This window comes from Mastigoproctus giganteus, chromosome 5 (genome assembly GCF_048544385.1).
Source record: "Mastigoproctus giganteus isolate SK-2022 chromosome 5, ASM4854438v1, whole genome shotgun sequence".
In the NCBI taxonomy this organism is placed as follows: domain Eukaryota; kingdom Metazoa; phylum Arthropoda; class Arachnida; order Uropygi; family Thelyphonidae; genus Mastigoproctus; species Mastigoproctus giganteus.
In genome coordinates, this window is record NC_143579.1 from 54629926 (window position 1) to 54656675 (window position 26750).

Below are 26750 nucleotides of genomic sequence, written 5' to 3' on the forward strand. Positions count from 1 at the left end.
TATATTTATTTATTATCTACATTTTAAATACATAAAGTAACAGTTCATCAGACCTTGATATAAATGTGCCACTGGATAAACTCCATTATGTGTCTTAATTTTATTTTAATTAATAGTTAAATTATTATTATTACATTTCTGGCCTTTGCTCAGAGATGGCGACATTTTGCCGAAAGGTTCGAACCCTGGTGGCCAGTGTATGATTATCTTTTGGTTGCAGAATCTGTATTGTGTATAATATTAACAAACGATTTTTAGGTTACAGAATTTTTGATTTATGGCCGGACATAAGCATTGTTGTGGTAAATCAGAACACGAAAATCCCGCAGAACTTGGTATTCACTATAGTTTGTTTACAAAAATTGATTTAGATCGTGTAGAATGTTTAAATGAACAGGTGGAGGGATCTGGAAAACTGGTGTTTAAAGCTTGGGAAGATCGATTGGATTCTTCCAAGGTTTGTTTTCATATTAGTCTGAAGCAGTGTTGAGGTTGGGGAGGGATCCTCGCTCCAGTTGAGCACACCAATATGAAGTGTATATTATAGTTATCAAATGTTTTTGATTACTATAACTAAATATATTTTGTGGCAAATAGATATATATTTTTTTGGCTGATGCTGTATAAGCTTGCTTTCTTGCATGTCTCTGCTGTGTCTCTGCTAATGTAAACACTTAGATTCTTATTTATTTATTTTCTTTTATATTAAACATAGGAACATACATTAAGTTTTAGAATGGAACAGAGTGATTATACACTGGTATAACAGGAAATCTTTCATCATCTGGATTCCTCCATCCTGATGTTTCACCACTTATTCAGTAAGCTGTAGGGTTTGCTGAACCCCACCCCTGAAAACCCATAATGCCACTATAGCAGTGGTCTTAACAATAGAAACCACTTCTAATTATGGCTGAATTCCAGATTATGGTTATACCTTGTCACTGCGTTGTGGGCATGGCCAAATTTGGGATGGATTCAAGCAAAAGAAGTGTGGTTTTTTTTACTACACTTTCATTTTTGGCTAGTGAAAAAAAGTTAGGTTAGTTTATGCCAGTAATTCGGGACAGGTTCAAGCAAAAGAAGCCACTTTCTCCGGAGGTTGTACCCATAAAGTGGAGTATAATCCTAAACACACAAGCATCCTCACACACTCTGGTAACTGTGCAGCACGTTGCCTTTTTCAAAGAAATATGAATGAAAATTAAGTGTTTTCACCATTTATGTATTTAATGTGTATTTTAATCATGTACAGTACAATAGAGTACAATTTTGTTTTGTAAAATTAGTGTTTTGGTGGCCAGATTTTGGAATAAACTATTTTTGACACTTTACTGCTTTTTCTGTTTTATAACACAACGTAATATTATTGAAGACTTTTGTGTGTGTGTTTTTTTTAATGTAAAATGTAGAAAATAAAATGCAATGTATGCATTAAATAAGAAATGCACTGAGAAATGGTTTCCTTGTATCATTTGACCATTATAATACCAATGATACTGTAACAAAAACATGAACATTTTTTCTTTGGCATACATCTTCCCATGAACATTATATGTATCTGGAAAATCACTTCTAATTTACAAACTGCTTCAATGGAACACACTGTTTGTAAATTGGGAAATGGTTAAGCTGTATCTTGAGTGCTACATACAAGTCTGGAATTGTCATTTTAGGAAGGATGGAGTTGTTGGATTAGGTGCAGAAAAAGCAGAAAGATTTGTTTTTACTTTTTTTCTGCACATTAAAGGGTAGTAGCAGCATCTTGAAATGTCACCTGTGTGGAGACCTGATTAAAGTGTTTAAGGCTTTAAATGGATTGAGTAAACTGGATGCTGTAGCACCTATACCCCCCCTTCTGACACAACACACATAGATAATATAAATTTAAAAGCCCATAACTTAGTTTTTAAATTTATAATTTCCTTAAGTTATTAGAATCTCATAACCACTATGTACATGGTAAAACTTTCAACCAACTAAGTGGATTACTATGAGGTGAGCGCTGAAAATTAAGCTAAGCTATACCTACAATCTAGTCATTACATCACAGCACATAAGGACTCCTTAAAAATATCATCAGTAATATAAATTTAAATTGAAAAATGTTTGCAGGATAGATGTGCAAAAATTTGCTTTCAGCTAGAGAGTAATTGATGTTGGAATAAACTTCCATTTGTATTGTGGAAGTAGATAGTTTGAACAAATTTAGAATTAGACAAATTGTCAGAGGGATATAAAGATGAGGAGAGTATTTTTTCCTTTGGCTGATGCTGTATAAGCTTGTTTCCACACATCATTTGCAATAGTAATATTAGTACCCTTGTCCTGTTATTAGTATTAGATGCAAGGAAGCAAGCTTATGCAGCATCAGTGAAAAAAAATAAACATTTCATCTCTCCATCCCCTCTAGTAATATATCTAATTCTTCTGTAAATTTATTCAAACTGTCCATTTCCACAACATCCACTAACCAATTGTTGGAACAGATGACTGTTCCGACAATTGGATTGGTTATTACTTGTTTGCTGAAAGCAAATTTTTGCACATCTGTCCTGCAGCCATCCATTTTAAATTTAAGTTTATATGCTCTTGTGTATATTATCCAAAAAGGAGTTATAACACAATCATCATGAAGTTCACTCAGTCCATTTAAAGTCTTAAACAGTTTAATCAGGTCTTGTAATGCTTAGTTTCCAAGCACTGCAATTTGCAGAACTGAAGTCTTTTATGATAAGTTCCCCCCCTTTGTGTTCCTGACAAATCTCTTTGCTCTTCTCTGCATCTGTTCCAAGAGATCCACATTTTTCTTAAAATGAGACTTAGGGACCTGTTTGCAGTAATCAAAATGTGGCTTAACCTTATAAAATGGGATAATTACCTCCTTTTTCCTGTTGGCAGACTTTGCAAACTCAGACAATAAGCTTGGTATGCCTTCATCAGTATCATTAATAAATATTGTAAATATTACTCCACTAGTAACATTAGTCCAAGAAGAGCAGTACCCATTTATAACCAACCTCTGTCTATTGCTACTGAACCATCCCTTTATCTGCAGCAGTAACTTGTCCCTAATGCTACACTGCTCCAATTTTTATACAAGTCTTTTTTGTAGAATAGTGTCAAAAGCTTTACTGAAATCTAAATATGTGATGTCAAAATTATTATTTGCATCCAGCCTTTGTTACTGTGTCATAGTAGTTAATCAGATTGGTCTGACAGCATCCCTCCCTGCAAACCCATGTGCTGTGATTTCCATATAATTCTATTCCTGTTAAAGTTATCCCATAATACTTCTTTAATCTTTATTTTACCTGGAACAGAATTCATGCTTACATGTCTGTAATTGCTTGCTTTGCACTTTGATCCCCTTTATGAGTAGGGGGGACACATCTACACCTCCAATATGGGAACCTCCCCTGAATCCAAAGATGCCGTGATAATTATGGCTAAGGGTTTGCTTACCTCTTTTGCTGCTGCTTTTAATATAACTGGATAGATCCCATCAACCCCAGGTTCCTTGTTTACTTCCATTACCTTCTCAGACAAAATTTTTTATTTCTCAGTTATAACTTGTACTTCTGGTGTTTCCATCTCTGAAAACGTCTTCACTTTTAAATATATATGCAAAATATTTATTTAGTTTTTCAGCAACCTGAATAGTATCATCAGTAGTTATACCATCCATAGTAGCTGTTCATCCCTGTTCTAGTATTAACATAAGCAAAGAATTTTTTGCTACTTTTCTTTGCATTCTTAGTCAAAGACTGTTCATAATTTACCTTAGTTTGCCTAACCTTCTTAGGGACCTGATTGCAGACTAGTTTGTACTTGCTGTAGTTGTCTGCTAATTTATGATCATTATATACATTTTTCTTTTCTGGCACTAGTGCCATCAATTGATCTGACATCCATTTAGGTTGAACTATATCTCTTAGTTGGTATAAAAAGCATAGTAGTTTCTTGATTACTTCCTTGAATGCTTCCCATTTAGAATTTGATTTTTTTTTTTAATAAAAACCCCAAGCATGAAAGGTATCAGAATCTAGAGTATTTAGTACTTTGTGTGGGTTGAAGGTAGACAAGATGAAAGAAGATACTTGCATTAGACTTGGATTTCTGTAGATTGTAATTTTCAGGAAATATGCATGAAGGATGGTTGTTCCAGAAAATGGAAATTGAAGGAATAAATGAGGAAGAAGAAAAGTTGGTTCTGGGAGTTTGAAGTTGCACAGGAAAAGGATGCTGACTGGAGCATGGCATATGTTCAGTCTGGTTTGGGAGAGAGAGAGAGAGGGAATTATAGAAGCCAATTCAGAACAGTGCCCATGTAAGTATCTATAGAAATGGCATGCAGCAGAAACAAAACATCTGTGCAACACAGAATGGAGAGGCTGTTAAAGATGGATCATTAATTAATTTACCCTTTGAATGGAGTTTAGAAGCCTGGAGAGAGAGAGATTTTGGGGGCACTGCCCCAGATGTTGGAACAATATTCTATTGGATGCATTTGAGATTTGCACAGAGTGAGTAGGTATTTGAAAGAAAATTAACACCAAGAGCAAAAGAGAAAACCCAGTTTTTTTAGATGCAGAGGAAGCAATGTTTGTGATGTGCTTATGCCAAGAGAGATTAGAAGTCAGTGTAATCCCTAATAGAGATATGTAATCTTGGCTAGAAATATGAGTGTCATTGAAGATAAGCATAGGAGGAGAAAAAACCTTTTTGCAAGATATAAGACAGGACTGAGTTTTAGAAAGATTGAAACTAACTAAGTTATCTTTTCCCTACTGGAGAATTACCTGGAAATCAGCATTTAAGGAATTGGTAGTGGATATTCGAGAAGTTGAAGCGGTTTGTGTATGGGGCAAGGTTTCTCAAACTGGAAGTTGGAATGCAGTGTGCTATCATCAACAAAACTATGAGTAGGATTTCCAGTCAGTGGAAGATGGTCATTAATATACAAGAGGAAAAGAGTGGGAGAAAGAACTGAACCTTGGGGAACACCAGCATTAGTGAAGAAATTAGAAGACCATCACCTGCAGTGAAATGGTCAAAGAGAAAATTGGATATTCAATTACAAAAAACAGTTGGCAAACCATGAGGTGTTAAGCTTATTTAGAACACCTTTATGCTAAACATGATCAAAAGCCTTTGAAATGTCAAGGGCAACTGCTTGAGTTTCACCAAACTTTTCTATTGTATTTGTCCATAGATGGGTAACATAAGCCAGTATATTACCAGTGGTTCGACACTGATGGAATCTGTTGGCGATCACTAATCAGATGAAAGGCTTCTAGATGGTTTAGGAATTGGCAGTTAATGAATTTCTCCATTACTTTTGAAAGATTAGAAGTGCAGTGAGCTGATAATTGGATGGGAGTGATTTGTCACCCTTTTTTATGAACTGGCTTGATATGAGCAAATTTCCAAGCAGAAGGGAAAACACCTGCGGAATAAGAAAATGTGAAAGGTGATGCAAAACAGGAGTAAGCTCAGGAGCATGGATTTTGAGACCAAGCGGAGAAATATCATTACAACCTGGCACTTTCTTGGCATCAAGACTGTTCAAAATTCTTCTGATATTCTTTTGACAGAAGACCACAGGAGGCATTGAATGAAGTGTACTGAGAATGATAGGAGGTGGTTTACCGAGATCATCAATACATGAGTTAGAAGAAAAATAGGATGCTATCAGGTCAGCTTTACTTTCACTGAGGGGGCAATAGAACCATCCAGTTTTGACAGAGGTGGTAATAGAGATGAGCAAAAGTTGTGGCCAATAGCTATGGCAAGGGAGCAGAATACTTGACTACCATTTGAACAAGGAGCAAATTTTCTGTTCCTGTCCTGTTCAAAATGCAGTTTGAACTGATTAATAACTGCTTTACAATTGTTGAGCTTTGTAGGCAGAAAACGAACTTGGAGATTTGGTGTAAGCCAATTGCAGAATGCAACATTCTTACCTTGAATATCCTTAGCAATTATTGGAAAACCAAAGTTTAGATAAAGGGTGAGATTTTAATCACACACCATCTTAAAGGTGGATTGTGGAATAAAGGATTTCATGGCTACAAGAATAACTTCACTGACACGATTTGAGAAAACATTTAGTATTAGTATTAAAAGTGGTAAATGATGCAAGAAAGCAAACTTATACTGCAGCATCAGCCAAAAAAAAAAAAAAAAAAAAAAGATCTCTTTTCATCTATCCATCTCCTCCTGTAGTTTGTTTAGTTCTTCCCTTAATTTATTCAAACTACCCATTTCCACAACAATGGATGGAAATTAGATCCAGCAATCACCCGGCTGAAGGCAAACTTCCACACATCAATTTTACAAGCATTCTTTCTCAATTTGAATTTATGTCCCCTTCCCTCATACATAATCTGAGCAAGAGGAAGAATTGCATCAGCATTGAGTTTGCTCAAGCCATTCAAAGCATTAAATACCTCATTCAGATCACCTTGCAAGTGCCTAGTGTCCAGATGCTGCAGTTTACAGAACTAGTTTTTCTTGGGAAGAGCACCCCTTTATTCCCTCTCATAAATCTCTGTTGCACTTCTCTGTACCCATTCCAGCAGCTCTACATCCCTCTTAAAATGAGGCTTCCAGAACTGTGTACAGTACTCAAGATGAGGCCTGTCCATTGCCTTATGCAATGGGTTAATCACCTTATCCCTGCTAGCAAGAACCTGGATACCATTGACAAAACCCCATGAGCTACCCTGGCTGCCTGTCTGGTCTGCTCAGAGAACTTCATATCAGATTGCACAATTACCCCCAGGTCATTTTCAACTACCCTGAGTGTAGTACCACGCGGTTGATACATTACTCTGGGATTACTGTTACCCATATGCAGTACCTTGCATTTGTCAATGTTAAACTTCAGTTGCCATTTCTCAGCCCATTTGCTTAATTTTTCTAGATCTTGTTGCAGCAGCATACTTTCATTATTGTTATTAACATCCTTGCCAGCCTTTGTATCATTTGCAGACTTTGATGTTAAGCCTGATATACCCTCCTGGTATTATTAATAAATACAGGAAATACAGTATCAGAAGATTTAAAACAGTAATGCCACCAAGGAAAAGAAGAGAAAAAATGAGAGAAAGGCCCCATTGGAGAAGAGACTGTTGCAAAGATGTGAGTTGAGGCACCTAGAGAACCACTCACTTTGAGAGTGTACTTGGAAGGTTGTTTTTAAAAAAAGAGATCAAGAGTGTTGGCTGTGTGGTTAGGATTTTCTGATAGGTAAATGAATACAGTCAGTCCTCGTATAGCACGATAGTTGTGTTCCTAGAAACCCTCATGCAATGCAAAATCGTGCAATATAAACAAGAGGCCCTATGGGAAAAATAGGGTTAGGTGCCGCCCACCCAAGATTGAACACACATTTGTAACCAAAACATTACCAAACACAATAAATAATCGTAATAAAATACATTTGTATTTTATTACAACTATTACGTAATAAAATATTGCTACTGCTTTTGCTTCTATCGGAAACAAACTTGTTTTTTGTTTGATTTTCTATCCAAACAGATGACAGCTGTTCCATCTCTTCCAATTCTTTGTGTCTTGATCTAATGGATTTTAATTACACTTTGAGTTGTTCCTGCTATGAAAGTTGTTTTTATTTTCTCTGCATTCTTTGTAATTCTCAGCGTTGCCTCATTTAGGCAATATCACATGGTCTTTCATTTCGCTCAAAACGTTTCACAATTTCATCTTTTTTCTCAATCGACAGAGGTGGACTGGCCCATAAGCCTTATGGGGAAACCCCATGGGCCGGAGGCCAGTGTGATTTTAGCCATAAACGCTAGTATGAGGCCACTACAAATTTTCCCAGGTAAGAATTTTTGACCCAGTCTGCCTCTGTTTATTGATTGCTTTTCTTTTTCTCTCTGAATCTTGCAGTGTCTTCACCAGGACCTTTCCTTTTTACACCTTTTAAGTATTTTACTCATTTTTAGGGAATAAAGCAAAGTTACAAAACGAGGAGGCACGCTTGATACACATAAACAAAGCTGCACGCGTGTAGCAACTGAATAAACAACACCGTAAAGGCAGAGATACACTCTTAACACCTCACATTTTACTAAAGCACATTTCTAGGGGTTACTACCATAAAACAATAAAAACAATTTCCAGTTGCATTTCTGCTAGTGGAATTTCTTATAAACTGGTAGTAAACGCGATCTAATTGCATTTGCGATTATACCGATAGCTGGAATTGTGTGGGTTTTTATGTTATTATGGTGAAATGTGTTCTCCTTCACTGATATAAAAAACATAAATACATTTTCAGAATCTTCTCTTCATTCCAGGCGCCTCCGTAGCCAGGTGGGAAGGAGCAGCAGTGCGTAGCACACGCTTCTTGATTAGACCGGGGTTCGAGCCCGTCACCACCAAATACGGAGGATGCGGAAAGGTCATTCAGGGAATGACCACCGCATATCCCGGAGCAATATGGCCTTAGTTGCTAATGCTCCTAAAAAAAAAACCAAATAACAACAAATAACAAATAACTCTTCATTCCTATCGTGTTGCGTTCGTTTGCGGTGATTCTGCCATTTCTTGTGAAAATGGTTCAACTGCCATTTCTTGTAAACACAAAGGCGAATCGTGCATAAGCGAATTCGGTTCTTGTTATATAAGATATCGTTCCCCTATTTATCAATCGTGTATGATCGAATTCGTGTAGTGTAAACACGTTTTATACGAGGACTGACTGTAATCTGTGCAAGATCATTAGTAATTGCAAAAGCCTCAGCATCTCTACCAGCTGGGTCTCTGTGACTAGAAAATAGCAGCCATCTGGAGTTGAGAACATTAAATTCACCAAGGAAAATTGCCTCACTGTTAGGAAAGTTGGACTGGAGTAAGTCAACTTTCAAAGAGTTCCAAGTGATTAGGGTATTTGGGATAATGATAGAACAACAGATGAATTTGACAGAATGGGATAGAGGGATTTTAAGCCAGAGAAGATTGAAGAGAGGAGATTTCAAATTACTAAGTCTGAGAGGGAATCAGAATGGACATATGCACAAGTACCACCTTTGAAGTGAAAGAAAATGTATAGTGAATAATTAGGATAACTGAGATGAGCAGTTGTTGAATCAATCGATAATTGGAATTCTTTCAGAGAAAGTATATGTGGCTTGGCAGATCTAAATGGAAATGGACATCACTGAGTTTGGAACTGAGACCACTTATATTTGTGAATGAGGAAGTGTTTGGGAGGTTTAGATATTTTCAAAGATAAGTTTGTTCTGTTAGTTTGACTATTCGTAATGTATTCAGTAGTAAGAAGAGGTGGGTGGGGACGTAATAAAATTTTTGAATATGGTGTACACACAGCAAGAATATATATATACCCAGCTCCTTGACATAATGTGACCTCAACAATGCTACCCCTGTATACACACTACTCAGAACTCAGCAGTCACTATCTGTCAGAGTAGAGGAGCTGAAATTATACACTAGCTGATCTGGAATTCTCCTTGAGTTACCAATAGGCTGTCCAGTGGGCTTTCCAGCAGCTGGCCTGTGAACACCATTTTAGAGTTGTACCCTCGAAATGTAAGGAAGATTGGATCTCGCCATGATGCCCATCATAATCTCAAAAGACATCAGTCATACAGCATGATAGAAGAGGTTGGGGGGGGGTCGGAGTTGCCAGAGCTTTGCTCTGGAGTCTAAACTGACACTAAATTAAACTACACTAACATCGTCAGCTGCTCTCATTGAAAGGAATTTAAAAATTGTCTAAGATGACTATTAAAGATAAAGAAAATCCTTTCCCCTTACTCTTGTTGTAGTTATATCTTTATGTATATTCCACATCAATATATTGTGATCACTGTCACCTAGTGGTTCATTTATTTGGATATTTTTAATGCATGATGAGTCACTGCTGTTAATGAGATCAGGAGTATTGCTTTCTTTGTGTAATTGAATTTCCATTGTGAGAAAGTTACCTGATTTGAGAGACAAACTTTGTGTAAATCGTCCACTTTTTTTTTTTCAGTTTGGATAACTGGTCAATTTGTTAATCAGCATTCTACTGTAAAAGAAATTCAATAGACTATTTTGCAGTAGAACTGAATTGAAAGACTTAGTTCTGCTGTATGAAATATGCATTCAGATTTGGAGAGCTCCTGTCACTCTGCACAAGTTATGGTCCAGTTTAAAAGGTTGCTACAAATCATAGTGCATAATTTTAGGATGCTGTCAGCTGAAAAATTTTGAGAACCACTGACTTAACCAATACTTCATATTCATCAACTATACTCCAGGAATTAGTGTATTGATATGTGTTTAGTATAAAGTATATTATAGTATATGGATATGTGGGCCTGTTTTTACTTTTAGTTACTCTAACATTGCCCATAAAGTAAAAAAAAGTAAAGTAAAGTGCAGCCATTATCAACCCACTGCAGGATGGAAGCCTCCTCAGCAATTCATGCTGAGGGAAATGGACCATAATCTGCCACGCTGGTCCAGTGCGGGTTGGCAGATCGACCGTATTCAGCAGTCAGGGGCTTGAACCCCGGTCTACTCAAAGAGCGTGTGCTACTGCACTCCCGCTCCTGCCCACTCGGCTACGGAGGCCTATAGATGTGCTTTTCCCATGAGGACCCCTAGCAGGCCCAGTAATCCCCCACTCTTTTTTCCAGGCTGCTACTTGCCCCAGTATAAGCAGGTCAGGAATCAGTTTTGACCCTGCTTGTGGCTCCTGTTAAACTATTAGTCCATGATTGCCCCCCAAACTAGCAATTTTCCTACCAACCTACTACTGCCTCTCTAGCATCAGCAAATATTCTTGCACTTGTTCTGTTTAAGGGTATCTCATTCCTGTTAAAACAGTCTCATCTGTTAATCCACTCCTGTTGATTAACAGAACAGACTGTTGACTCTAGACACAACAGGAGTGAATTTTAAAATCACAACAGAATTGTTGTCTGGAAGATTTACTATATTCAAGGTTAAGTAAAGCTTACCATGAGAATAGAAAAGGAAGCAACAACTAATTATAAAAACCAATCTCAGTATATCCATATGCTGATTACAACTTATTTGTGAAATAGCTTGCCAAATTTAAAGTAAATAGCAGTTTAGTTTAAATGCTACTGATATGCTTACTCTTTCTTAGATGACACATATAAGGGACATAAATTTAAATTGAAAAAGAATTGATTGAAGAATACACGTGCAAAATGTGCCTTTAGTTAGAGAATAATTAATTGTTGAAACAGACTTCCATCTAGTGTTGTGGAACTGGGTAGTTTGAATAAATTTAAGGAAAACTTTTACAAAATTGTGAGAGGGGATGTACAGATGAAGTTTTTTTTTTTGCTGATGCTCTTTAGACTTGCTTCCTTGCAACAAATGTCACTACTAATGCTGCTATAAACTGTCTGCAGTTATTTGAAAACACTGATAAAAGATGGCAGGCAGTCATCTACTAGAAAAGTTTTAAAACAATTTGTACACATTTGAATGCATTGTGTGGAAATAGAATATATTTGAATGTATACAAACACATTGTTTGAAAAGACATTGAGAGTGTAGATGTATGTACACATGTATTCTACAAATCCACTCATGAAATGTAAATCAGCATGCATGCTTCCCAGAGACCGTACAGGACAAACATAGCTTTACATATATATTGATGAAAGTGTTAAACAACATAACTTAAACTTATTGTATTTAAATATTGTTCTGGAGTAACATACATGGTTACTAATGATGTGAATATTGCATGATTAAATCCATGTGCTGCCCCAAAAAAATGCATGGCCTACTGTTAACTGTGGCATTAGTTTATCAGCTGCCATAGCCAGTTACGACAAAAATGTAAATTTTTCTGGTCACTGAGTGCATTATTGGACTACAAAAATAAATTGTTAGTATAGTTAATTGTTCAGATAATGTCTATTGTTTTCATGACTGTGAAATAAAAAAGATTCTGTTGCTACTAATAATGGTATTAACTTATCTAGAATCTTATTTTTATTTTTATAGTATGTGGAAAGTGATACTGATGAAGAGCTTCTATTTAATATTCCGTAAGTATATGTTTTGTTTCTTGAATTATTATTTAGAATATTATAAGTAGTGAATGAAAAATAGAAACACCAGATATACAAGCTGTGTACCAGGTATATCACCTCCATATTAGACTGATAGATAAAATACACTGACACTTCCCAGCAGTCCTCTCATCATATACACCGATGAGCCAAAACATTATGACCAGTGAGTCGTTAGGCAAATCGAAGCATCTGCAGGTGAACTACGGTGCGTGCCCAGGTCGGGACACTGTAAAAAAACATCTGATACTGAGCTCCATTAATCAATGTTATTCTTGTTCTTCAGATGGGAAAGGCAGCAGACTTAAGCGAGTTTGAAAAACACCAAATTGTAATGGCCAGACGACTGGGTCAGAGCATATCTGAAACGGCATGGCTGGTGTGATGCTCACAGTCAGCCGTGGTTAGTACCTATTGAAAGTGATCCAAGGAGGGGAAACCCACGAACTGCCGGCGAGGTGTTGGAAGACCATGGCTCATTGATGCTAGAGGTGAGTGAAGGCTCTCCCAGATGGTACGTGGCAACAAAAGGGCTACTGTGCCGCAGCTAACCAGTAATTGGAATGCTGGTGATGGGAGTGATGTATCACAACAAACATTACATCGAACCCTGCTGAAATGGGGCGGTGTAGCCGCTCCGAGTGCCAATGCTAACCACGATTCACTGGCTACAGCACCTGAATAGGCACACGAGCATTGAAACTGGACCTTGAGTAATTGAAAATTGAAAGAAGGGGATGTACAGATGAAGTTTTTTTTTTTTTTTTTTTTTGCTGATGCTCTTTAGACTTGCTTCCTTGCAGCAAATGTCACTACTAATCGAATAAATTAGTACGATGAATATTTGAGTACGATGAATCATGTTTCCTGTTGCACCATGTGGACGCCTGCGTACATATGCGTTGTTTACCTGGGGAAGTGATGGTGCCCTGATGCACTGTGGGATGAAAACAAGCCGGTGGCAGTGGTATCATGCTTTGGGTGATGGTCTGCTGGTATACCCTGGGTCCAATCATCCATGTGCCGGACACTCTGACATCTACCACCTATCTACATCATTGCTGACCAGGTACACTCTTTCATGGCAACGGTCTTCCCCCCTCTTGCGGTGCCATCTTTCAGCAGGATAATGCAAAAAATTCGCAACCTGCAAACTGGTTCACGGAACATGAGGAAGACTTCCAGGTATTGCCCTGGCCTCCAAATTCCCCAGACATGAATCCCATTGAGCATTCTGTGGTTTGTGTTGGAACAGCAACTCCAATCTGTGGTATCTCAGCCATGACCTTACAGGAGTTAAGGGATCTGCTGGTTATGTGTTGGTACCAGATACCACAAGACACATTTAGAAATCTTGTAGTGTCCATGCCTTACTGGGTATGAGCTGTTTTGGCTGCAAGTGGAGGACCAACATCATATTAGGGTGGTCATATTGTTTTGGCTCATCGGTGTATATCTAAGTAGAACGCACCTCAAGTATGGCTTTAGACAAGTCATTGTCTTGAGTGGAGACTTCAGTGAGTTTTTATTTAGGTGTAATCACTAGTTTGCACTTTTCAGATGCTTTAGTGGCAAAAGCCATATAAAACATATCACTGAAAACAGTTCAAAAGGAACTTCACAGGATAGAATTCTGTAGCCTAGTTTCTGTACATAAACTGCTCGTAGATTACTTTTAATGCCTGTTTGCATTCAGTTTTGCAGAAATCAGCATGAACTGCTATTTATTGAAGGAACATCCTATAGACTGACAAATTGTTCTTCAGTAATGTACAATTTAAAAATGGATGTGCATGTGTGCAGTGATTAAGGAGCTCTAATGATGTGTCTAGGATGGCATGGCTCTGCTCATTTCATTAGAAGACAAATTTTATGCAGCATGCTGTTATTTTCCTGATTGATTATATGCATCCCATGATGTAGTATATCATTATGATTAAAGAGGCCTGTGCGCTCTGGGTTCATTATTATTATTAAATTACAGTTGCCCAGAGCGAAACGGATACAAAAATATAGATTGTGACAAGTTTAATAATAGGAAATATACATATATTAGATTAGATACATACAAATAAAAGCTTTCGGTTGTTTAGTCAACCTTCTTCAGTTAAACTGACAGTTAGAATGGAGCATGAGGGCGCGTACTGCCAATCTTGTACGTGAAGTGCGTGATTAATTGTTGGATGTTGAAGCCTGTGGCTGTGATGTATGTGGACGTGGCCAGCGTTTGTCAATGGACAGGATTGCTGTTTCGGTGATAGGGTGGACTTGACAACCACTGTTCCTGTTCACTGGGGTATTGGAGCATTTGATGTTTAACGACTCCAACCAGGCGCGTCGCCGATAATGGCGGGACTTATCCACAATCACGAAATCACGGTGTGGGTCAATGTCATGGTGGGTTGCCCAAACGTGTTCGGCAATAGCTGAGTGCTCCATATCCGCTAAGCGGATTGCTCTTTTGTGTTCGGAAAGGCGTTTTTCGAGCTGTCTCCCAGTTTCCCCGATGTAGCAGCTAGTGCAGTCACGGCAAGAGATGCGGTAAACCAATCCGCTTTGTAGTAGGGTGGGGACAGGTGTTTTTACCTTAGAGATGAGGGATCGTAATTTTCTGCCTGGGAGTCGTATGCATTTTATCCCATGTGATTTTAAGATTCTACAAACCTGTTGTGATAGGTTTGGGTAATATGGGATAAAGGCGCTCGTGGCTGAGTCATCACCTTGGATGTTTCTGTTGGTCGCTATGCAGAAAATTACGATCCCTCATCTCTAAGGTAAAAACACCTGTCCCCACCCTACTACAAAGCGGATTGGTCTACCGCATCTCTTGCCGTGACTGCACTAGCTGCTACATTGGGGAAACTGGGAGACGGCTCGAAAAACGCCTTTCCGAACACAAAAGAGCAATCCGCTTAGCGGATGTGGAGCACTCAGCTATTGCCGAACATGTTTGGGCAACCCACCACGACATTGACCCACACCGTGCGCGGGCGCCTCCGTAGCCAGGTGGGAAGGAGCAGCAGTGCGTAGCACACGCTTCTAGATTAGACCGGGGTTCGAGCCCGTCACCACCAAATACGGAGGATGCGGAAAGGTCAGGGAATGACCACCGCATATCCCGGAGCAATATGGCCTTAGTTGCTAATGCTCCTTAAAAAAAAAAAAAAAAACACCCACACTGCGATGTCGTGATTGTGGATAAGTCCCGCCATTATCGGCGACGCGCCTGATTGGAGTCGTTAAACATCAAATGCTCCAATACCTCAGTGAACAGGAACAGTGGTTGTCAAGTCCACCCTATCACCGAAACAGCAATCCTGGCCATTGACAAACGCTGGCCACGTCCACATACATCACAGCTACAAACTTCAACATCCAACAATTAATCATGCACTTCACGTACAAGATTGGCAGTACACGCCCTCATGCTCTATTCTAACTGTCAGTTTAACTGAAGAAGGTTGACTAAACAACCGAAAGCTTTTATTTGTATGCATCTAATCTAATATATGTATATTTCCTATTATTAAACTTGTCACAATCTATATTTTTGTATCCGTTTCGCTCTGAGCAACTGTAATTTAATAATAATAGTAGTATATCATTTCTGCTGGGAGGGATGTCATTCAGAATAACAGTGCTTTATCCATACTGAACATTCTTATCACCTAGTGGTTCAAGCATCATAAAGGCCAAGTTGGCCCTCATCCATGACCTTCTCAGTCATTCACCCTTGCTCCCATTAAGCATTTATAGAACTGTCTGGTGAGATGCCAGTAACAGGTATTTCAGTCTACATCAAACAAATATGAGCTCGGGACTTCTTTATGAAAGAAAAATGTGGGGGCTACATTTCTGTAGAACAGTCTCAGAACCTAGCTGATCCTATAAAACACACCCACCCATTGTGACCATCTGACCATGCTGCACATGGTATTTAATTTTTATTTATATTTATTTACTGTCTGTTCTTGATAGTTTTGTTCATAAACCAAACCAAATGATTTTTGATGTTATATTTTTTTGTGAAAAAAATGTTTATCAACCATTAACTTGATTGTATTTTTTTGTTATGTTTAAAAATGTCTATCAGTGCCACCGCTTGTTGTATCTGAAAGCAAGCATCACATATGTCACATTTTCAACATTCTGCTTCATATTTTACTTGTTACAATTGAAAATGCAGTGCTTTTTTTTAACTTTGTTATGAATCATAATTGAAAGTAAGGAAGAAATATACTGAATAGTTCCTTCCTTGATATTATGCAATTGTGTGTCCATAGTTGGCTTAATATGTGTCATTGTGTTCCTAGTGGTACCTTTTGAAACTGACTTTTTTTCATATAACTCATTTGCATTAGCTCCATAGTTTGGTTACCATCAATGTATTGGTGTAGATGAGCTTTATAGCCACCCTGTCCATTAACAAAAGCAGGACACATTCTTGTTCTATACTAGATATATAAACCAAAGTTTCTTAAAAAAAAAAAAAAAATTGGGAATAGCATTGATTTCTATTAAATCCTAATTGTTTTATCAAATTGTACTTATTGGGTTATTTTTCATTTTTTGTGAGATGGAGATCCATAAAAACAGCCATCATATGTAGCATCTTATTTCAGATGAATGACCTTAATAGTAATACTTCTCAGTGTGTAAATGTTGTTTATTCGAGATGGGATAGTACCAAGGCAACTCATTTTGAAGATAATTCTTATTAAAGACTAAATAAAGCAGTCCTTGAAATTTCATGAATTGCAGATATTGAAAAACATTTATTAGATTTCAGGAAATAGTTGATACATAATGGAGTTTTCCATTTTATTTTTCTTTACATTTTTTACTATTACTAGTAAAAATGTCTGTTGAAATTTTTTTTGTTTTTATCTTTATTTTAAAACAGACATTGAGTTTCGATTAAGAAAAATGAAAGGAGAGAAATGGATGGTAAAAGAAGTTTATAAATAAACAGATAGATAATTAAGATGGATAAAATGTTGTTTAGTGTGTGTGTGTTAAATTATTTGCCATCCAAGAATATTTCTTGTAAAAACAAATTGATTTAGTTATTTAAAATAAATTACACAAAGGAAAATAAATATTTATAAGGCTAGTCGATTTTCCTTCTTCATAAAATGAATTCCTCTGCCTTTACATATATTTTGCATTATTTTTAATTTTCCAAAAAGTGATAAGCATGTGATTATCTGCATAAAATTTGGAACGGCTGTCAAAATAACAATTGCTACAAAAAAGCCAAGGAGATGTCTGATGTTTTTCACTTATAAGCTCTCAACATTCTCCTTTAGAATTTTGGTAACCTGTTGTTTGAGTGCAAAGCTCGTTTTAAACTTAAATAACCAGTTTAGTTATTTAAAATAGTGAACTGGTTTAGTTATTTAAAGTAAATTATAGAAAGGAAAATAAATATTATTTATAAAGCATGTCTTTCATCATAAAAGGAATTCTTCTGCCTTTACATATATTTTTGCATTATTTTTAAATTTTTCAAAAAGTGAGCGGGGATATGCACATGACAGTCTGCATAAAATTTGGAAGAGCTGTCACAGAATAACAATTCCCACAGAAAAGCCAAGGAGATCATTGAAGAAACTAGGGACAGAATGTACAAGTTGCTGTTTGTTAAAAATAAAAGTAAGTTTACAAAAACTGTAATGGTTTGTAATGACAGAAATGAGGGTGATTGATAAGGGAATAATGGACTTGCCCATAAAAATGAGTGCCTTAAAGTTAAATCAGAGCACACGGACCTGCAAACCACCCAACAAACAAGACCTACTTTTTCACAAGAATATAGGCCAGAAGATAACCATCTCCCACCCAAGAGGACCCAAGCAATAATATTACAGTCAAATGAAGACAGCACATTTGAGTGAAAATGAGCTTTGCACTTAAACAACAAGTTATAAATTCTAAAGGAGAATGTTGAGAGCCTAAAAGAGAAAAACATTAAACAGCTGCATAAAAAATTTGTGCAGCTACTGCAGAGAGACAGACAACCAGCTTGATATGAAGAATCGTGGTGGAAGCAGAGATCACCAAGATAAGAATCGCAGTAGAACAACCAAAGAAAGCCCTTCCTGAAGTCATAATATATGATATAGCAACCTAACAAGAATTCATGAAGGATCTGTTCGACAAAAATCTTAAAAAACGGAATTAGCTTTTACAAAAAGAAAATTTAGATCAAGTTTCACTCCAGCATTCTCAACAAGACCAAATTAGGCAAAAACTGGGTTTCCTCACAAGTGGAGGAAAGCTCTCATAGAACAGAACAGGATTTATTTAGGATGGTTGTCCTATAAATATAGGGATTTTGTCCTGGTGAGGAGATGCTACAAGTACTTAGGCTATTAGCACAGCATTTCACAGAAACTGACCCCACCTGTGGACATGGTGCCAGTGTCCACTGGTGGGCACTTTCCTCCACTTGTGAGGCAGATGACAAGTATAAGGAATAATGCAAGAACAAAAATAAACCCTAAAATGTGTTGCCTGCAAATAAAATAAAATAAACAACAACCACTCTGTTAGAGACCCAAATTGCCTAGAACCACATGGGGGGGGGGCTCATTCCATATCTCATATGGTACTACAAAAAAATCTAGATATTACTTTGTTTGAACTTACATTCATGTTTCATATCACATAGCAGAAAAAGGGAAAAGGTTCATCTCCATGATAATTAAGATAACAAGGCAAACTGGGGAATAAAAGGAAAAGTTCTTATCCTCCTTTATAAATGTGTGTTCTAGCCTGTTGTCACTTATGCAGCTAGCATATATGGCTACCAAAAACAACCCAGGTAACAGTCATAGACTCACTAGCCACAGTACAATGCCAAATGTTGCTGATAATGATTTGTGCAGAACAAAATCCATTTCTGGATTTTGAATACTAGCTAGAAGGCTCCAACTTGATTTCTTGGAAAGTTTTTGGAGCCTCAGCTACTACCTGCATAGACTCATACCTATTCAAATGGATACAGCACCAAATAATGCAAGAGAATATGGGAATACCTCACACAGCAATGGCAGACATAGGACTAGGAAGAAATTCACCCTACAGGTCACTCTGCTCACTCTAAGACCTGACTGCGGTTTATGCTGGGAATCTATATCACCTTCCTACTGACAGGCCACAGCTAAATGAATGAAAAAATTTTGCGTCAGCATGAGAAACTGCCTATGCGATGATATTGAGAACTTGTGTGCACTTAATTTTATGTCCAAGGGCCTCTATCCCTACAACGGGGCGTTCACTATAGAGGAACTGAAAAGAGCCCTCACTCTTTCCAAAGCAAGTGCTGTTGGACCAGATGGCATCCATTATGAAATGATTAAACATCTTTCACCAAAATCTATGGATTGTCTGCTCCTTCTGTATAACAGAATCTTTATTGAAGGGCAGTTTCCGGACTCCTGGCGAAAGGCAATCGTTTTTGCCTTTCTTAAGCCAGGAAAGGATCCAAAAGTCACCACCAATTATCATCCTATTGCTCTGACTAGCTGTCTGTGCAAAATCCTGGAGAGAATGGTTAATTCTCGTTTAATATGGTATTTAGAATCAAATGACCTTCTCTCCAGCATCCAGTGCAGCTTCCGAAGGAACCGGTCCACTTTGGACCATCTTATTAGATTGGAAGCATCCATCCGGGATGCTTTCCTAAAACGCGAACACTTGGTGTCGGTGTTCTTTGACATGGAGAAAGCGTATGACACAACTTGGAAATTTGGCATCTTAAAAGATCTGCATAGCCTTGGTCTTAGGGGGCAACTCCCAATTTTTATTAAAAACTTTCTAGCCAATCGATCTTTCCAAGTTCGCGTGAGATCCTCACTCTCTCCCTCCTTCTGTCAAGGGAGGGAGTACCACAAGGATCAGTATTAAGTGTCACGCTTTTCGCCATCAAAATAAATTCAATCACAGAACAACTTCCTCCAACTGTAAACAGTGCCCTCTATGTTGATGACTTTAGCATTTTTTGTCAGTCGTGCAACATGAGGGTTATTGAAAAACAACTGCAGAAAGCCATTGATAATCTGAATTTCTGGGCACTTGCTAATGGCTTCAGGTTCTCGCCGGAGAAGACCGTTTGCGTACACTTTTGTCGTAAGCGTAATCTTCATCCTGAACCCGAATTAAGGCTCGGACAATATGCTATTCCAGTAGCAGCGAACATAAAATTCTTGGGACTCGTATTCGATAAAAAACTGACCTTTTTGAATCATATCTGTCAACTCCGCACAAAGTGCACACGTGGGCTTAATATTCTCCGCACGCTCTCCTCTACATCTTGGGGAGCAGACCGATGTATCCTTCTTCGGCTTTACCGTGCACTTGTGCGATCCAAACTAGACTATGGGTCCCAGGTATATTCCTCAGCCAGAGACAGTGTCCTGCGATGGCTGGACCCCGTCCATCATCAGACCCTATGTATTGCTACTGGAGCATATCGCACATCTCCTGTCCAGAGCTTATACGTCGAAGCAAACGAACCACTGTTATCGCTTCGACGTAAGCAGTTGTCTTTAAAGTACGCTTTCAAACTGAAATCCCTGCCAGACCATCCTACGTGGCCATTCATTTTTGAGCCACGATGGGAAAATTTATACAATACCCGTAAGACTGCCAATCATCCTTTTGGTATTCGTCTCCAAGAGCACTCAAAGAACTTAATATCAAGGTAGACAAGTTGCCCAAACACCAAAGCAACCCTTTCCACCCTGGCATGCTCATGTCCCAGCATGTGACTCGTCTCTTAGAAATTGGGGAAAGTCGGACACTCCATCATCTGTCTGCCTGCAGCTTCATTCAGCACACCGAACTGAATATTCTGACTTCGCAGCAGTCTACACAGACGGTTTGAAGTCGGAATCATATGTGGGATCTGCTGCTGTCTTTACAGACACTACTACATCGGAGCAGATTCCCTCTGAATGCAGCATATTTACTGCAGAGCTGCACGCTATAGAGTTAGCCTTGGATCAGATTAGTGAATGCCAATACCAACGGTTCATTTTATATTCCGACTCGCTCAGCATGTTACAGGCTTTAATATCTGTGAGATATAATCCTCATCCAGTTCTGTCTAGTATCCAGCAGAAGATTCACTTCCTCCGTGGACGTGAATATGATATCCGCTTCTGCCGAATTCCCAGCCACATTGGAATTAGGGGAAATGATTTGGCTGACACCGCAGCCAAATCAGCAATCCCCGAATAATAATCGCTGCCTGTCAGTCCCCTATACAGACTACAGGCAAACAATACAGCAGAAGATACATTCCCAATGGCAGGATTTGTGGAATGGACAGACTGGGAATAAACTATATCGTATAAAGCCTGTAATTGAACCGTGGCAGTCTAGTCTGCGCAGGAATCATAAGGAGGAAGTTGTTCTTGCCCGAACCCGCATAGGACATAGTCATTTGAGTCATTCTTTTTTGCTGAGGGCTGATGACCCTCCTATGTGTGAGTCCTGTGGCACAATTTTATCAATTAGACACATTTTAATTGAATGTCCAGATTTTAGCAATATCCGTTTTACCACTTTTAACCATCTGACTGAGCCGTATACACTCAGTCAGATTTTATCTAACAATGACAATGTGTCTGCTGTTTTTAGCTTTTTAAAATCAATAAATATTTTTACTCGTATATAAAATTTTTACATTTTTCTTTTATATATTTGTTATACCTTTTGACATAGTGACCTAACTAATTAGGTCACTGAAAGTTTAAAATTTTTTATAAATGACCTCGTCTTGGCGCATTATAGCCTTAGTAGCTAATGCGCCAATAAAACCAAAACCAAACCAAACCAAACTTGTGTGCACATTGTTTACATAGGAGACATATGGCTGCCCGTTTCAACAGCCCTTCTGTCAGAAATGAATATTTATTTCACATATACAGTTGCATTTATACAGTTTCAAGCATACAGTTTCAAGTATACAGTAGCAAGTATACAGGTGCATGTATACTTGCGTGTACACCAATGCTAGGAGTTTAGTAAATAAATTTGATGAATTTGAGATATTGCTCAAAACATCAAAAGCAGATATTGTGGGGATTTCAGAGACGTGGTGTCACACAGATATAAGGAATGCAGAACTGGAATTTAGGGAGTACAATGTCTACAGAAGGGATAGACAGGATAGAAAGGGAGGAGGGGTTATGATATTAGTTAAGAAATACATAAAATCCAAGGAAGTGAAGCCAGTCGACATTGCTGGACAGTGCAGTGTCGAGTCAGTTTGGTGTGACATAGGCATTGGGAGATCAAAATTGAGAATAGGAGTGTGCTATAGGCCTAATGACTCTGATGAGTATAATAAGAAATTGTACAGGGAAATAGAGTGGTCCAGTAAATCAGAGAGTCTTATAATGGGGGATTTTAATTTCCCAGATATTGACTGGAATTTGGGGGCTGGTCACTCACACACTAGCAAGGCTTTTGTGGATTTATTGGATGATTGTTTTCTACATCAGCATGTTCGGGAGGCAACTAGAGGGAGTAATACTCTTGATTTGATTATCAGTAGTGATTCTTCATGCATTAAGAATATGCAGGTAAATGAACCACTAGGTGGCAGATCACAGTGTGCTGAAGTGGGATTTACTCAAAGAGGTAATTACCATTAGGGGTAAAGGGAAGGGTTATTGCTTTCGTAAAGGCGACTACGATGGACTGAGACAGTATTTAACTTCTATACAGTGGGACCAACTGATGATGTTACCAACAGCAAATTCAAAATGGGAAGCATTCAAAGAACTTATCTTGGAAGCTACTAGGCTTTACATACCAACTAAGAAATATTGTTCAAGGTTTAGGCCTAAATGGATGTCAGATGAACTGATGAGGCATATGGCAGAGAAGAAACATGCATGGGATACATACAAATTAACACATGACACAGAAGCCTATGATAGATACAAGTTGATCTGTAACCAAGTTACAAAGGAGGTTAGGCAGGCGAAGGCAGATTACGAGAAATCTTTGGCAAGGGATGCAAAGAAAAACAGCAAAGAGTTCTTTACTTATGTAAACTCTAGAAGGAAGGGGATGAATCAGATTGGTCCACTTGATATCGATGGGTCAACTGTTGATGATCCTGCTCAGGTAGCTAACAAACTAAATGAATATTTTGCATTGACATTCACACATGAGGAGTTATTCAGCGAGGGGAATGCCAGAGGTGTATTCAACTCTGGCAGTAAGCTAGAGAATCTATCCAGTTATATTAAAGGAGGCAGCAAAGGAAGTAAGAAAACCCTTAGCCATAATTATGAGAGCTTCCTTGGACTCAGGGGAAGTACCCATGGACTGGAGATGTGCAAATGTGACCCCAATTCACAAAGGAGGATCAAAGGATGACACAAGTAATTATAGATCTGTTAGTTTAACTTCTGTTCCTGGAAAATTAATGGAGGCACTGGTTAAAGAAGCACTGCAGGATCATCTAAACAAGACTTCAGTTATAGCTCAGACACAGCATGGTTTTGTTAAGGGGAAGTCTTGCCTGACCAATTTGATTGGATACTATAATGCAGTCAACAAAGAACTGGATGCAAGGAATAACTTTGATATTATATACTTGGATCTTAGAAAGGCTTTTGATACTGTTGCACATGGGAAGACTGCTGCACAAATTGGAGCAGTGTGGCATTGGAGGCAAATTGCTGCTATGGATAAAGGGGTGGTTGAGGGGGAGAAGACAGAGAGTGGTAATCAATGGACACTGCTCATCATGGACTAATGTTATTAGCGGAGTCTCTCAGGGTTCAGTATTGGGTCCATTATTGTTTTCTGTATTTATAAATGATATTGATGATGGTATATCAAGCTTAATGTCCAAGTTTGCAGATGATACGAAGGTTGGCAGGGTTGTCAAGGACACTACTGACACTATGCTACTGCAACAGGATCTGGAAAGGTTGAGCAGATGGGCTGAGAGGTGGCAAATGAAGTTTAACATTGACAAATATAAAGTACTACATATGGGAAACAGCAACCCCAGAGCAACGTATCAACTCTGTGGTACTACACTGGCAGTGGTAGAGAATGAAAGGGACCTGGGGGTGGTTGTGCAGGCAGATATGAAGTTTTCTGAACAGTGCAGATGGGCTGCAAGAGTAGCTCATGGTGTATTGTCAATGATATATAGGAATTTTTCTAGCAGGGATACGGAGGTGATTATTCCCTTGTATAAGGCAATGGTCAGGCCACACCTAGAGTACTGTATACAGGTCTGGAGGCCTCATTTCAAGAAGGATGTAGAGATGCTGGAACGAGTACAGAGAAGGGCAACAAGATTGGTGAATGGAACAAAGGGGTGCTCTTACGAAGAAAGGCTTAAGTTTTGCAAATTACAGTGTCTGGAGACTAGGCACCAGCGAGGTGATCTGATAGAGGTGTATAAAGCCTTGAATGGTTTAAGCATGCTCAATGCTGATGGGATTCTTCTTCTTGCTCAGAATAATCATCTGAGAGGGCATACATTCAAAATTGAGGAAAGATAGATGTAGGATACGCGTGAGGAAATTTGCCTTTAGCCAGCGGGTGGTTGGTTGGTGGAACAGACTTCCATCCCTTGTCGTGGAAGTTGATAGCCTAAATAAGTTTAAGGCTCAGCTGGACAGGTATTTCGAACGAACAGAGGGGTGAAGTGGAAGCGGTTATTTTTTATTTATTTATTTAACTATTTATTTTATTTTATTTTATTTTTTTTTTTTTTTGGCTGATGCTGCATAAGCTTGCTTTCTTGCATCAAATGCCTCTACTAATGCTAATGGCAATGTTATTTGAAATGAAGCAACCACTGTCCATGGGAATTCAATAACAAGGTATTTAAGAAGAGGAAAGCATTATGACTAGACATAAGAAATGTACAGACAAGAACAGGAGGACAAATTAACTACACAACCCCTACCTTCCCTTCTCTTTTATTTTATTTTATTTTATTTTATCATAATAAAGACGTTTTACAGATTCGAGTCAGTGTTATTTAGTAGCATTACAGATGAATTCCCTTCTCTCCCTCTCTCCCTCTCTCTCTCTAGTTATTGTACTTACCATGTGAGGAAGTAACTGTAACATACACATGCACAGGAGGAGAGAATAAGAGAATGCACGAATGATACACATGTGACTGCAGATGAGTGCAGGATATAGGTACGAATATTAGAGTGAAAGACCTATATCTGAGAATGAATGGTTGTACTCCCCCCCACCACACTGCTGCTAATCACTCCCTTGTCTGCCCCAATCCTGCTGGGATGCACATTGTGATACTCCCAACAGCTCTAGGTATAGCTAAATGAAAGTAACTGCAAGAACAAACCAAAAACCCTCATAAAAATATAGCCTCTTTTTTCTTATGCCATTTTGTTGATGAGGCTGTCTGAAAGAGAAGCTTTTTCTCAAGGTGCTAAGTGGAACTATGTTGTTTAAAAATTGTTTTTTTTTTGTAACTTTTTGATTTAAAATTAGTAATAGTTATTATTTGTGATACTCTGATTAAGTTGGTGAACTTTTCCTTTACTTGGCCTTTGTAATTGCTTAAGAAACAACAGTTGACTTCTGCTACCGCATGTTGTATCGATAAGAATGTTCGAATTTTGCTGCCATTTTATTGTGTCGCCATTATTATAAAATTGATATAGATGATACTTGGAGGTTCCTATATAGTTTTGTAGCAGTGTGATAGTATCAGAAGAAGCCTGTAAACTATAGTTTATAGCAATTCAAACATGTTTTAATAACGTGACTTTATTACATTATGTGTAACATAATATAAAAGTATGTAGTTTTGGACTGCTGTTAAAGAAGCAGGATTAGCATAACATTATTATTTTTAATCTCTTAGTTTCATGTGTTGTTTTTAAATTAAATTTAGGCTAACATTATGCCTCAGAGTAAAGCAGAAAAAGTAAAGGGCTCAAATTAGCAGGAAAGCTTTGGTTACCAGGAAAAACTTACAATGGAAGTTCTAAAAGTTAAGATTATGTTGTGCTCTTTTTGCAAAGCTACCTCTAGCAAGACATGATACAACCATAGAGGATGCCTTTGTGTGTATTTGTCAGAGAGCATGACGAGGTTAAGAGCATAAGAATGTTCAAATTTTGCTGCCATTTTGTTGTATTAATAAAAATGTTCAATTCTGCTGCCATTGAAAAATAGGTTTGATGCCCTTGAAGAATTAAAAGAGAGGGATTCATTGAGCACTCAGATGCCCAGCCAAACACTTGAGCCCTACTCCAGCATCAGACAACACAAAGAGATCCTCCACAGTAGAGATCCTTGGTCCCACAGGAAGAAGTAGCTATAGGTAGAAATATATTATGCAAAAAAGGACAGGTGGAATAGGACCAGGGTATATCTTCAGGGGCTAAAGTAGACGAGCAGCTATTATCTTTTAAGGGCAACAAAGGTGATGTTGTTGTACATGTTGGTACTAATGATATCAAAAGTAGGAGACCTGAGGATTTAATTACCAAGTACAGAGCAATATTGAGAAAAAGTTATGAGATGGATTGAAATTGTTTGTAATTCTGCTCAGACATGATAAGAGTGAGTACATGATGAGAGCGTTGTCAATTAATTCATCCCTGGAGAGACCGTGTG

The 26750-nt window shown here is 38.1% G+C and overlaps 1 protein-coding gene across 2 annotated transcripts in view; it reads left to right on the plus strand.

The window, feature by feature from the left end:
• Positions 1-206: 206 nt before the first annotated feature.
• Positions 207-26750, plus strand: part of LOC150085403 (PITH domain-containing protein CG6153) — an 80926-nt gene continuing 54382 nt past the window's right edge. The window contains exons 1-2 of one of the 2 annotated variants that reach the window (XM_090373204.1): positions 207-457; positions 12034-12077. In XM_090373204.1, coding sequence (XP_090229330.1) covers positions 278-457; positions 12034-12077 — 224 coding nt within the window. In that variant the 5' untranslated portion in view covers positions 207-277. The remainder of the gene's footprint in view (positions 458-12033; positions 12078-26750) is intronic. The other variant, XM_090373205.1, reaches the window with a different exon arrangement.